Here is a 13,342-nt window from a genome sequence, read left to right on the forward strand (position 1 = left end):
CTATGTTTCTATCACAATTTCTAATTGTCTATTAAATAAAAGCCATCGCCTCTCTAACAAGCCTTGTTCATTTCTCAGTGTCCTTGTGACAATTTCTGATGAAGAGCTAATCAGAACAATATCCCAGAGGGTGTCTCCACACAGCACCGCATCCACAGCCACTGCCAGCAGAGGACAGCGGCTGAGGGGCCCAGCTACCTGCTCAGGAAGATAAACAGGAAGGGCCTGTGGGACTTGCGGCCCCATGGGGGAAATGCCAATGTATCGGTCAGGGTTCTCCAAAGAAACAGAATCAATAGGATACATACAGATGTGTATGAGGGGATTTATCACAGAAATTGACTCACGTGTTATGGAGGCCGAGAAGTCCCACTGTTAGCTGTCTGCAAGCTGGAGAACCAGGAAAACTGGTGGCGTCATTCCGTCTGAGTCCATAGGCCTAAGAATCAGGAGGGACCGATGGTGTAAGTTCCAGTCTGACTCCCAAAGTTCAGGACCAGGAATGCCCGTGTCCGAGGAGAAGAGAAGAGGGATGTCTCAGCCCAAGCAGAATCAGTGAATTCACTCTTCTTCCACTTTTTTGTTCTATTCATGCCCTCAACAGATCGGGTAATGCCCCCTATACTGATGAGGGCCATCTCCTTTACTCAGTCTACCAATTCCAACACTAACTTCTTCCAGAGACACACTCAGAAATAATATTTTACCAGCTGTCTGGCATCCCTTAGCCCAGTGAGGTTGACACACAACAATAGACACCACAGACAGTATCTGGTTTTGCACACCTAGCACTTCAGCCACTCCTAGTGGTGTAGGGCAGTAGACCCCAACACTGCCTTGCTAGAATCACCTGGGGGGCTTTAACGTATCCCTAAATCTAGGCCACACCTCAGACCGTTCTTGTTGTCAATAATTAAAACACAGCTTGAAGCAACTCTGTCAAATCTAGGAAGAAATTTAACGAGTAGGGCCATCACACAACCCCTGTGAACCAAACTGACACGTTTCACCTGATTCTTCTAATTAGGTAGTGTTTGCAAAGGCTTTAGAAGCAGACAAGTATTACATTAGGTGCTAAGTAGCATTAATTAATAATGTCGGTAGATTATATGGGCTGGTGTTTATGATAAATGTAAATGTGCTAGGCTTATCAGCACAGGACCGTATTCAGCTGTACTTTACATTTTTCTTTACAGAATTTTATAAAACTTCTAGCATCCAAAGAAAGTAGCTCCATATAATCTTTGCATTTTCTAACGTGACAAAACTTTTGAAATCATCTAATACAATAGCTCTCAACTCTATCAGACTTAGCACCTCTTTTTTGTAATAAATGTTTTGTCACACCCATCTTTAATGTCCTGAAGCAAAATTCATGGACAATCTACGTGTATATAACACATTTCCGTATGTGAACACTCAGGCATGTCCCAGAGCAGTTGGCCGACACAGGCACTATATGAAGAAATCCTGCAAATGGGCCAGTTCCAAATGGCAGGCTGTTATACACATGCTGTGTGGGAGATGCTGTACCAAGGTAGCCCTGCCAGGCAGGGGGGCCTTGGTTCGCGGAAATGGTGAAGATCCAAACTAAAGAAATTATTATCTTCCTTCAATTTGTTCTATAGTTCATTTCTGGAAACTTCAATATGCTTGTATATTAAAACCATCCACCCAAATCCCATGTGTTTGTATGTAAAACAGAGTTAGCTTTTAGGTTCAGACCATCATCACCAGAATTTTCATCTATAAGAATGTCTGATGAGGGGGCCGGCCCGGTGGCTCAGGCGGTTAGAGCTCCGTGCTCCTAACTCCGAAGGCTGCCGGTTCTATTCCCCCATGGGCCAGTGGGCTCTCAACCACAAAGGTTGCCAGTTCAATTCCTCAAGTCCCACAAGGGGTGGTGGGCAGCGCCCCCTGCAACTAAGATTGAACACGGCACCTTGAGCTGAGCTGCCGCTGAGCTCCCGGATGGCTCAGTTGGTTGGAGCGCGTCCTCTCAACCACACGGTTGTGGGTTTGACTCCCGCAAGGGATGGTGGGCTGCGCCCCCTGCAACTAGCAATGGCAACTGGACCTGGAGCTGAGCTGCACACTCCACAACTAAGACTGAAAGGACAACAACTTGACTTGGAAGAAAAAGTCCTGGAAGTACACACTGTTCCCCAATAAAGTCCTGTTCTCCTTCTCCAATAAAATCTTAAACAAAAAAAAAAAAGGAATGTCTGATGAGATATTCCCACCAGTTAGCATCTCTGGGGCCCACCCTCCAAAGGCCAGGATCACTTCCCCATTCCCGAATCTTTGAGAGGGAAAAAAAAAAAAAGATCAAAAAAATTTTCATTTCATCTGAGAGTAAGGTTCCAAAACAATCTCATGGGATGGCACTGCCCCCCTTGAGAGTCGTAGATCTAATTGTACATCCTTATGTAAAAAATGAGGATACTTTGTCCCCAAAGAGTATACCCAAGAATCATATCTTGGCCGAGCCAGGTAAGAAGTCTATCAGAGTTTAGACAGATGAGCACGTTCCATGTGCCAGGAATTTTCTTAAGCTCATTTCAGATGTAACCTAATTTACTTTTCACATCAACCCTCGGCAGACTTTATTATCCCTATTATACAGCTGAAACTGAAGTACAGAGAAGTGAAGTCACTTACAGGAGGCCCCAAAGAAGTCAGTGGCGGTGCCCTGAGTCAGGCCATCCTCTTCAGAACAACTACGTGACACAGTGCAAACTCCAGACGGTCATTTAGGACTGGAGGGGACACAAAGGGGAAATGCAACCCTCCTGTATATGAGTACACAGGCTAGACCAGTTCTCCCAGTGGAATACATGGACCCCCAAACCATGCCTCCAAGTCATGGTTTATTTCCCACTTGGTCTCATCGTCTCCTTTCTTGTGTTTTCTCCTGCAGACATTCATGCCCAGGAGAAAGCTTCTTTGGGTCCCTCTGGACCTTTCCTGAAAGAGAGATCCTTGAGCACTAGATGAGTTCCAGAAGCATCCACTAAAGGCTTCCATAGCCCTCTTCCATCAGTTGACCTTCACCGTAAACTCCCAGGATGAGTGGCTTCCTCGCCTCCCTGGACCCCCGGAGGGTGCAGTGGGGGGCTGCCTGGTATGCCATGCATTCCAGGATCCTACGCACCAAACCAGTGGAGTCCATGCTGGAGGGAACCGGGGCCACCACAGCACATGGCACCAAACTAGCCCAGGTGCTCACCACCGTGGACCTCATCTCACTTGGCGTTGGCAGCTGCGTGGGCACTGGGATGTATGTGGTGTCCGGCCTGGTGGCCAAGGAAATGGCAGGACCTGGAGTCATTGTGTCCTTCATCATTGCAGCTGTTGCATCCATATTATCAGGTAAGTGTCTCAGTGCAGCGGGAAGCCTGTGAAAAGCATGTTTGCTGGCCTGTTCACCCCACAATTCTAGAGTATTTAGTGGTGAGATGTATGAAGTGGCAGAGAAGGGGTCACCATGCTTCCTTTGTGCTTTGACTGCCAGGGAGTTCAGGGCTACATTTTGGACTCAACTGTAGTAGCTTCCCTTTTCATTGGGTTTTCCATACAAGTAATTATTCTGGTGCCCCGTCATCTCCCTGTCTCATTCCCTGCCATGTCCTAATGGCTCTGTTTTTATTATAACTGCCTCTCATTGGACGATAGGTCAATCCTTTTGTAAGGGGGAGAGGGAAGACAGAGCTGCGATATAAATAATAAATAAAGGATAGGCAGAGCAGCAAAACGACAAGGCAGTAAATCTGATACAATTGGGATCTGACGAGCCTCACACTGGCAGTGTTACCCCCAAGCATGAGGAAACAAGCTAGGAAACGTGACGCCACTGTGAGACTCACACAGCACCCTCTGCAGAGCACTTCAAAAGACTGATATTCCACAGAGGTAGCTCAACCAGCACCTTCTCTCACCTTGATAAAGAATCATAAAACTCATTTTTTGTTTTTTTTTTATTTTTAATGAAGTACCGGGACTTACACTTTTATCATCTGTGAAATGGCTGTCCTATTTCCTTTTCCTTTCCCTCCTCTTCTCCTGAGTTGTGATCCACACAGTACCTTCCCAGAATGCCAGAGATAGGTCAATGGCCAACTTGAAAAAGAAAGAGAAGGAAAACTTTCTGCTTCTTGATGGCCGTGATGCAAAAGCATGAGGCAGATCATGTGGTTCAACCCATGAATGGGTGAGTGGTCTTTTTGAATGTTTCGTGAGAAGCAGGAATGCTAACTTATATTGGGAGGTCTGTGTACTAATACTACATACCATCACAAGACAAGTTCTACATTAATATTGTACATCCAGACTAAATAGTCTCCATCCCTGAGGGATGCACAGACTAGGAACATGCAACCAGAAAGTGCACTGGTTTATATTTGACATCTTTTTAATTTGATGAGGAAAATATTTCCAGATGGCTTTTATTTATCTCCTATCGTGGCTTACTTCCCTGTTGGTTTTACAACTATCTCCTGAAGTCATTCTCTAATATGCATAAATGTCCTAATAATTGAGGTTCCTGCAGAACAGAGGATATTTTTTTCTTTATAAATGAAAATAAATTATTTACCTGGATAAATTTCATGGAGAGTTGATATTCTATTAACTCGATTGCAGTCATGTCCAAACATATTTGGGAAAGAAATTATTTGGGAAAAATACCAGATTTTTACCATAAATGTATAGATCTAAAGGCATCGGCATATAGAGAAGACTAGCAATGATAGGACAAAAGGCAGGCATATAATCAGGGGGACCTGCAGAGAGCCTGGGGCAGAAGGCTAAGAGTCCTGCTCAGTGAATGCAGACTGCACAGTCTCCTCTAGATCCATCCTATTATGACCCGGTCCCCCAAACCCCAGTGAGTCCTGCAAATAAATCACCCCCATCTTATCCTTCCCAATGTTATAGTACACTTAGAAACAAGAAGAGGGCCTGGTTGCATTCTGGGAGCCTGCTGTCCTGTCACAGTGCTCATGGGAGCTGTAGAACCTAGACTTCTGCTGCTCAGATCGGCTTCCGATTCAATCAGCCAGTGTTGTGCTGAAGTCTGCTCCCACCAGCTGCCAAGAGCCCTGCGAGCACACTTCTTCCCAACTTCTCATTCAGTGAGGTCATGTTGTTAACTTGAAATCAGTTATGGCGGGAGTATTTACACCAAAGAAATTGCCAAGTGCTACAAACGAGAGTTTGTTTTCAGAGAGTTGGTTGTTAGCTCTGCTGAGGCCCTGGCACTGCCCAGTAACTGGTGCCTTCACCACTGTACCAGCCACCAAAAGAAAAGCCTGCTTATTCCCCCCTCAGGGACTCCCTTCTCCACAAATGGTTACATCCAGAACACTTCTCTACCCTTTATGATGGATTCATCGCCTTGTGGAAGCCACCCAGACTCCCCCAAGAGCCCCAGCCAGAGCCAATATCAAAATAACTTGTGCCAAAGTTAGCATATTTATAGCAGGTTTCTTCAATCAGACCTCTCACTCTATGATGCTTCATCACTGCACTAAGGAAAGCCCCCTCCATTGTCTTCTTTCCACTCCCATATCATTATCCCTGTGTTGTCCCTCCCTTGACAGCTTCTCCATATCACGATAATCGAACTCTCCTCTCCCCTCAGACTTTTTCATACGTGGTCTTTTTCTCCTTCTGGCCTTCACTAAAACTTGGCTCCACCATGAGGACACAATTCCCTGCCGCCCAGTCTGGCAGGAGGCCGTTCCCCCACTCCTGGCCACACACAAGGTCAGGAGGCTCTGCCTCCCCACTGCCCCTTCCAGATCCCTGTTCTTCCACTGTCACATCAAAGCGCCACCACTCTCTCGCTGTGTGTTCTTCAGAAAGGTACTGAACCTCTCAAAGTTCTCAGTTTTGTTTTCCTTATCTGCAAAATGGAGATAATAATAGTATTTAACTGATGGTGTTCTTATGAAGAGTAAATGTGAAAATATAAGCAAAGCTTTTGGAACAATGCCTGTCAGAGTGGGCAAAATCAACTACCCATGTAAGATTCACGGTCGTAAATTTGAAGGTGAGTCCAGTCTCCAAAGTCTGCACTTATCTCCAGGATAAATGGCTGCTTGGTTGCAACAGTGGAGTAAATGAAAAAGTTGGGATTAACTAGGTTTAGCTTCTTTCCAGGCAGAGAGAAAAAAGCAATCGAGTTAGGAGTGTTTTCCAAGGAAATGGTGCAGGACCACATGATCTAGCTTGAAAGTGAGAACGTAACAGTAGTGGTGATTCATAAGAAGTGGTAAGATCAATGGAGACTGGAGCTCTCCGTGAGTTCAAGAAATCATTGAAATAAAAATATTAAGAAAGTGTGCTAGAACAGAAGTGAAGTGAAGAGTGGAATATTTGAAGTTAAGATTTCAGAAGTGGTACAATAATCAGTAATGTTAATTTTAGACTTGGAACCTGACTCACCCACTGACTACCTGTGAAACCTTAGCAAGTTCCACAACTTCTCTGAGTCTCAGTTTCTCCACTTTGGAAATGGTCATAGTACCTCCAGATATATAGCACTAAACAAGTTGTTATTACTATTGTGTGCCAACCCCATTTTAGGAGCTTGCCATATATTATCACATCTAAAATTCATAAAAGCTCTTCAAGGTAGGTTTTATTATCTCCAGTTTTACATATGAAGAAATTGAAATTTAAATAACAGAACCTAGATTCAAATTTGTTGTGCCAACATTGTCTTTCAACCCTGACTATGAATTTAAATCACTTAGGGAACTTTCTTTTGTCAACAGTGGATTGGGGAAGGGTGGGTCAGCTTTATTGAATTATAATTACACGCAATAAAACATACTTTTTGAAATATACAATCCTATGAGTTTAACCAACACGTACAATTGTGTAACCTCCACCACAATCAAGATACGGAAGAGTCCCATTACCCCCAAATAATTCCTTCATGTTACCTCTGTAGTTTTCCTCTGCTCCCTCCCCCAAACCCCTGGCCACCACTGATCTGTTTTCTGTCCCTATTCTTTTGCCTTTTCCAGAATGTCACATAAGTGGAATCATTCAGTGTGTAACCCTTTGAGTTTGGTTTCTTTCACTTAGTATGATGCAACATAAATTCATATTGTTTCTATCAGTGGGCTGTTCCATTTTATCTCTGAGAAGCAGTATCCCACTGTATGGCTACAGCACAGTTTGCTTATCCATTTACTAGCTGAATGACACTTGGGTTACTTCCAGTCTGGGGCCACTATGAGTAAAGCTGTTACAGATATTTGTGTACAGTTTTTTGTGTGAACACAGTTGTCATTTCTTTTGAGTAAATACCTAGAATGGGTATTGTGGGATTTTGTGGTAAGTGTATAATCAACTTCATAGTAAACTGCCAAATGTTTTTCCATAGTAGCTGTATTACTTCTCATTCTCACCATCTGCCTATATGTGAGAGTTTCAGTTGCTCTGGTCCTTGCCAGCACTTGCCAACAAATTGTCATGTGGTTTTGTGTGTGTGTGTATGTGTGTGGTTGGTTTGTTTGTTTGCCATTTTAAAAGGTACATACTGATATTTCAATGTGGTTTGAATTTACTTTTCCCTAATTACTAATGTTTTATGTGTTTATTTGCTGTCCATAGATCTTCTTTGATGAAGTGTCTGTTCAAATCTTTTGCCCATTTTTAACTGGGTTCCTCATTTTCTTATTATTGACTTTTAAGAGTTCTTTATATTTTCTGGATACAAGACCTTCATTATAACAGATATGTGTTTTTACAAATATTTTCTCCCTATTTATGGCTCATCTTTGAATTTTCTTTCAATTTCTGTTTATTTCTTTTTAAAAATACTGATGCTCAGACTCCACCTCCAGCTATTCTAATTCAGCTGCACTGGGATAGAGCCCGTGGGTTGGCATATTTTTAAGTTCCTCAGAGGATCTGAATGTGAAGCCAGGGTTAAGAAGTGCCCTGTTCCAGGACCCAGAACCTACCTGCTCTGCAGCCATGACTTACAAGAGGAAATGTATGTTAAGATAGAAACTATGTGACCAACAGATCCTTAAGAGATTTTCTTAGCCGCATGGCATCATATTCCATGCCACACAAACCAGATTATAACGTGAAACAAATCTGACGAGGAGAGAGAACCACTTTTTCTATAATTTGACAAGACCCCAAGTTACAATAACTTTCCAAGATCCTCCTACCTGTCCTTCACCTACCCAAGAACTGCCCACAGTCCTGTCACAGTAAAGGGAAACTTCAGAGGCAGAAGCTCATGCTGTAACATTTATCCTTAGTCCAAAAGTCCTTATCTACTCTTTATCAGTTCAGCAGACCCCAACCAGACCCCGTGCCTATCACCAAACCTAAAAACCCTTTTGTATATATCAGATGAAGTAACCTAGGTAGGGGAAATGATTTTTCTGCCCGGTTCCCACCTAACAGCTTTGTTGAGAGACTGAGGGATGGTGGCAAGATGGTTTACAGAGGTTCTCCAATTCAGTTGGCTGGGATGAAACATAAAGCAAAGCCACCATGACATCTGGCCGTTAAAAGCAACCTTTCCCAAGAGGCTCCTACAAACTTGAGTTCATATGAAGGATTTAACTTTTTTTCTAAGTTTATTCCAGTTCTCTTTTAGTATTCTTAAAATTGAACCTCAAACAGAATATAGGTCTGAATGACTCCTAAATTTATCCACTTTCTACAACCACCCTTCAAGCCCGTATCTCAAATGCTTTTGGTAAGGATTAAACGACAGTATGCATACACAGCATCGGTACCCTGACTTCTGCACAATGCCATTAATTTTTATCATCTACTCATAAGAAGTACCTAATAAGATATAGCCCAATAAAGACGTATTAGGTACCCACCATATACGAATCCTGGGGCAGTCCCAAAAATAAATGAGAAATTGTCTCTACCCTAAAGGACCCATCGCTTTTTGATGGAGATGAACACCAAACCTGGCAAGTAACTATGGCAATAATAGTAGTAATAATAGTAATAGTCACAGCAGCAGCTACCGCTGAGGACCTACTGTGTACCAAAAGAGTTCTAAGTGTTTACCGTATTGTTTTGCTTAATCCTCACAAAAGCCCTATATGATAAGTGATGTTCTTATCCTCATTTCAAAGATGAGCAAGTGGAAAAGCTTGGTAACTTGCTTAAGACTTCTGCTTAAGAGGTGACAGAGCAAGGAATAAAGTGAAAGCAGTCTGGCTCCAGAACCCACTCCTTAATCACTTTGCTATTCTGCTACTGTATTAGCAGATTAGGAATAGGTTTAATTGCATACAATAGAAAACTAAAAAACAAGAGATAGTTTCACTTATCTTTTACTTTAAATATATATAAAGGGAGGATGCTATTATAGCTCCATAGTCGTAGTGACTCTGGCTATTTGATCTTTCTGCTCTACCATCCGGATGCTTGGCTTCCATACTCAAGGTGACTTCAAGATCCAAAATGGCTGCAGTAGCTCCAGTCAGTACATCTGAGTTCCAGAAGGCAGGAAGGAGAGCTGAAAGTTGAGGCAGGTCATTTCCTACACTTCTGTCCCCTTTAAAAGAAGCTTTCTCAGAAGTTTTTCCCTATAACTTCCGTTTACATTGACTAAAACCTGGACACTTGGCCACAGCAAGTGAGGCTGAGAAATGTAGTCTACTGATTGGGTATATTGCCACCCTCAGTTTTACAGAGGTTCTGTTGACGGCAAAGGAAAGGAAAACTGGCTGTCACTGCCAGATCTATAATGGATGCATAACCCCTAAGCCCTCCTGTTTGCTGAGGTCAATTTGTTTTTGAAATATTTAAGTAAAATTGATTCCCAGTAATGCACAGTTAGAAAATCTAACTGTTTATTGAGCCCCCTCAATAAACCGAGGGGGAAGTGAGGTTTACCTTTCTTCTAGTTCTTCCAAACCTGAATCTCTGCTTCCACAGGCTCTGTCTCTGCTCTGCATTTCACTTTCTGGTGGCCCTTTTCTTTACCTCATCATCCAACCAGATGACACCCCAATCCTTTCTCCTCTGAGCATCAGCAAGGCAAGGTTGTATGTGCAGTGGATTTATGGAAAGTTTGGGCCAGAGATGGGAGAGACAGTGCAGTCCATTGCAACAGACAGCAAGCTTACAACTGAATATAGGACCCTCCAATTCTTCCTGCCTTTAGAGAAAGTCTTGGCTCCAGCCTCCAGCTTCATTAATGAGCAGTTTTGCTCCTTCAAACTCCCTCGCCTGGTCACTGTCAAGCCCGAAGACTCTTGTCCGTATCTTATCCAGAGCAGTTTGCTTCTCTCTAGCTCCCTCCCAAGTTCATCCTGGCCATTCTCCAAAGGCTATCACCCTTGAACAAAATGGTCCATTAAGATAATTCACTAAAAAAAAATGGGTTCTGAGAGGAGGGATTTGGGGACCAAGCCAAGAAGGTTAGATATAATTCTGTAGGCACTGAGAAGTTCAGCGGCATGGCCAGATCTGTATTTTAGTAGCAGTGGGGGGAGAAGAGAGGTAGAGAAACTGGTTGTGCGCATACTACAGAGAACAGGGAAGAGATTACGAGGCTGTAGGCCCTGATAGTGGATGTCAAAAGGAAGCTCAGAATGGAGAAGATTGGGCATGCGTGGATGGGGGAGGCTGAGGATGAGTGCTCTTTCTAGCTGAGAAAAAAACACAGAATAAATGAGAATGTTTTTGAAATAGTGTCATTAGAATAATAAATGTACAACACTGCTCTGGTGACAGAACGTGAAAGTAGAAACAAAACTCCAGTAAAAAGGACCCCCGCAGAACCCCAAGTGAGGGTGTCAACTAACTTTTGTGTGCAGGACACTGCATACAGTGCTTTCATGGAGCACCTTCTTTCCATCCTCACCAACCCAGTGGAGGAAGGGATGGTTTTAGTTCTGCCCTCAGACGAGGGGCCAGACGGTCAAAGGTTAGAGTCGTTTCCTGAGAGGCAGGCACATATTTAGTGGCAGAGCCAGAACTCAAATCTAAGACGGTTGGACTTCAAAACTCATGGTTTTCCATTTCAGCAAGCCTCCCCTGAGATCCTTGAAGCCGATATTTCTCATTCCCGTAGATGTGGATTAATAAGTTGCAATTATTGAAAAGGGACTGAAGGCAATAAAGAACCATGCTCCTGAGTAGCATTTTTCTTGACACTCTTAGTTTATGGATTAGCACTCACCAGAGTTTATAATTCACATTTCCTGTCATCCTCATTTGCTCTTTAGCATCTTCTGATTCATCATCAGGTGAGCCCACGGTAACTGACTCCCTGGGGAGGTGGTAAGGGGAGCAGAGGTCTGTCAAGCAAATGCCTTTCCCACAGTCAAGGCTCCCAAGCTCCTCCCTGGGCTGGTTCTGTGGAACCCCGCAAAGCTTAAGCAGAGTCTCCCCATTCCAGTATCCAGCTCAGGTTGGATTTTCATGACTAAGGAATATTTCTGAAGATTCAAAGTTTAGTTAGTCAGTCTGGTGAGTTTCCTTGTTTTGTTTTACCGCAAAGAACTAATTTCCCCTCCTCAAGTGGAAGCCTTGAGAGGTGAACACCAAGAGGGAGGGTTGGTCCTTTTGCAACCCATTCTCAGTGATCTGGGATCACTCCTTCATTCCACAAGCTTGCATTTATTTGTTCCCCCAAATATACCTGAGAACTACTCTTAACCATAGTGGGGGGTGTGAGAGGCAGAAATATTGAGAGTGTGCGGAGGAAGTGCAAAGATGAACAAATGCGTGCCAGTCTGCAAGCCTCTGAAGAGGAGTTCTCCAAAACAGTGTCCAAATATACAGCTACCTATTAAAATCTTAATAATGATAGCAGCTACCCCCAATGTTTGTAAAGTATCTACGGTATAACTTATTAAACACTCAATAAATATTAGGCGTTGTTATTATTACTATCATTTATTATTATTATTATTATTATTATTATTATTATTATTATTAGGCAAATACTGTGCCCCAGGTACTGTGCATACATCACCTCCTTTAATCCTCTCGACGTCCCTGCTAGGTGGATATCAGTGTTTCCATTTGGTGACAAATCATATTAGCTAAATCACTGAGGACTTGTAACGTGCCTGGCACTAACTGAACACGAGTTGCATAATCCTCCCAACAAATCCTACAAAGTAAGTACCATTATTATAGTCATTTTGCAGAAGACTAACCTGAGGCTCAGGGAGGTTAGGTGATTTGCCCAGGGCCACAAGGCATTCAGTGGGAAATGCCTAGTCTAAATTGAATTCTGCCCAGCTCCAGAGACTGTGACCCCCAAGCCGCTTCATGCAGACACACATGCCCAACATTTAAAAACTAGCCAAAAAAATCAAATGAACCAAGGAACCCCTCATTCCAAGCAGGGTTTCAAAAGAGCCTGTTGCTCACTCTATTCTATTGATTAGGAAAGCACTTTTCTAGCTCAAAACTTTGTAACCCAGGTCATAAAAATGACTTCTAAGCTCAGTGCCTTTCTGTCACCTGTCAGCAGCGAGAAAGGTGTTGTGAAGTGCATGTAACTTTTCCATACAGAGCTGAGTGACAGCCTAGTAGGAAGGATGTCAGTTACCAGTTCAGAGAAGGTGAACACATTTTAATAGAAACTTGCAAGTTTCTCAAATTGCTGATTGTGAAATTGAGTTTCCTCCAGCAAACCCAGGAGAACCGGGGTTTCTTTTACCTCTCCTACAGCACCTGGCAGAGTGGACAGTGCCTACCAGAAGAGCCTGGCATGGCTGTGGGAGGGGCTGGCCACCTGTTCGGGGCTGGCCACCTGTTCTGGGCTGAGCATGGCAGAGGTGCTGCAGAGCACAGGCAAGAACTCCAAGATAAAGAGCTTGACATCGAAGTGAAGCAACAAGACAGGCACCTGTGAAACAATTGTGAGTGCTGCAGGGGACACTAGAGTCCTGGTCAGAAGTCAGAACACCTGAGATCGAGTTCCAGCTCTGTCCCTCAGCAGATCGGGACCCGTGGGCAGACATGCATGTCTCTTGACCTCACTTTCCACCTCTGCAAAGGGAAGAGGTTGGATTACATTGCCTGTATGAGACGGAGTGAACAAAGGACCCAAGGAGAGGAAAGACTTGTAAAGAAAGACCGAGTGTGTCAACTCCCCTCCCTACACACACACACACACACACACACACACACACACACACAAACACACACACACACAGATTCCCAACCCCGTGTTGCAATTAGTTCCTATAGCTGATCTACTTCACTTCAAGCCCTGCCCTATCATTTATTACTTGTGTGACTTGGGAAATACACGTAACCTAGAGCTGCCCCCGAATGATAGGTGTGCCAGTGTTGTGCCCTCAGCCCTCAGGTAGCT

General features: G+C 43.7%; 1 protein-coding gene across 1 annotated transcript in view; it reads left to right on the forward strand.

The window, feature by feature from the left end:
• The window catches only part of SLC7A14 (solute carrier family 7 member 14), a 100,810-nt gene that overhangs the window by 44,264 nt on the left and 43,204 nt on the right, over positions 1-13,342 (forward strand). The window contains exon 2 of the mRNA XM_033135388.1: positions 2,921-3,372. Within this exon, the coding sequence (XP_032991279.1) occupies positions 3,069-3,372 (304 nt within the window). The 5' untranslated portion in view covers positions 2,921-3,068. The remainder of the gene's footprint in view (positions 1-2,920; positions 3,373-13,342) is intronic.

Source organism: Rhinolophus ferrumequinum, chromosome 2 (assembly GCF_004115265.2).
Source record: "Rhinolophus ferrumequinum isolate MPI-CBG mRhiFer1 chromosome 2, mRhiFer1_v1.p, whole genome shotgun sequence".
Classification (NCBI taxonomy): Eukaryota; Metazoa; Chordata; class Mammalia; order Chiroptera; family Rhinolophidae; genus Rhinolophus; species Rhinolophus ferrumequinum.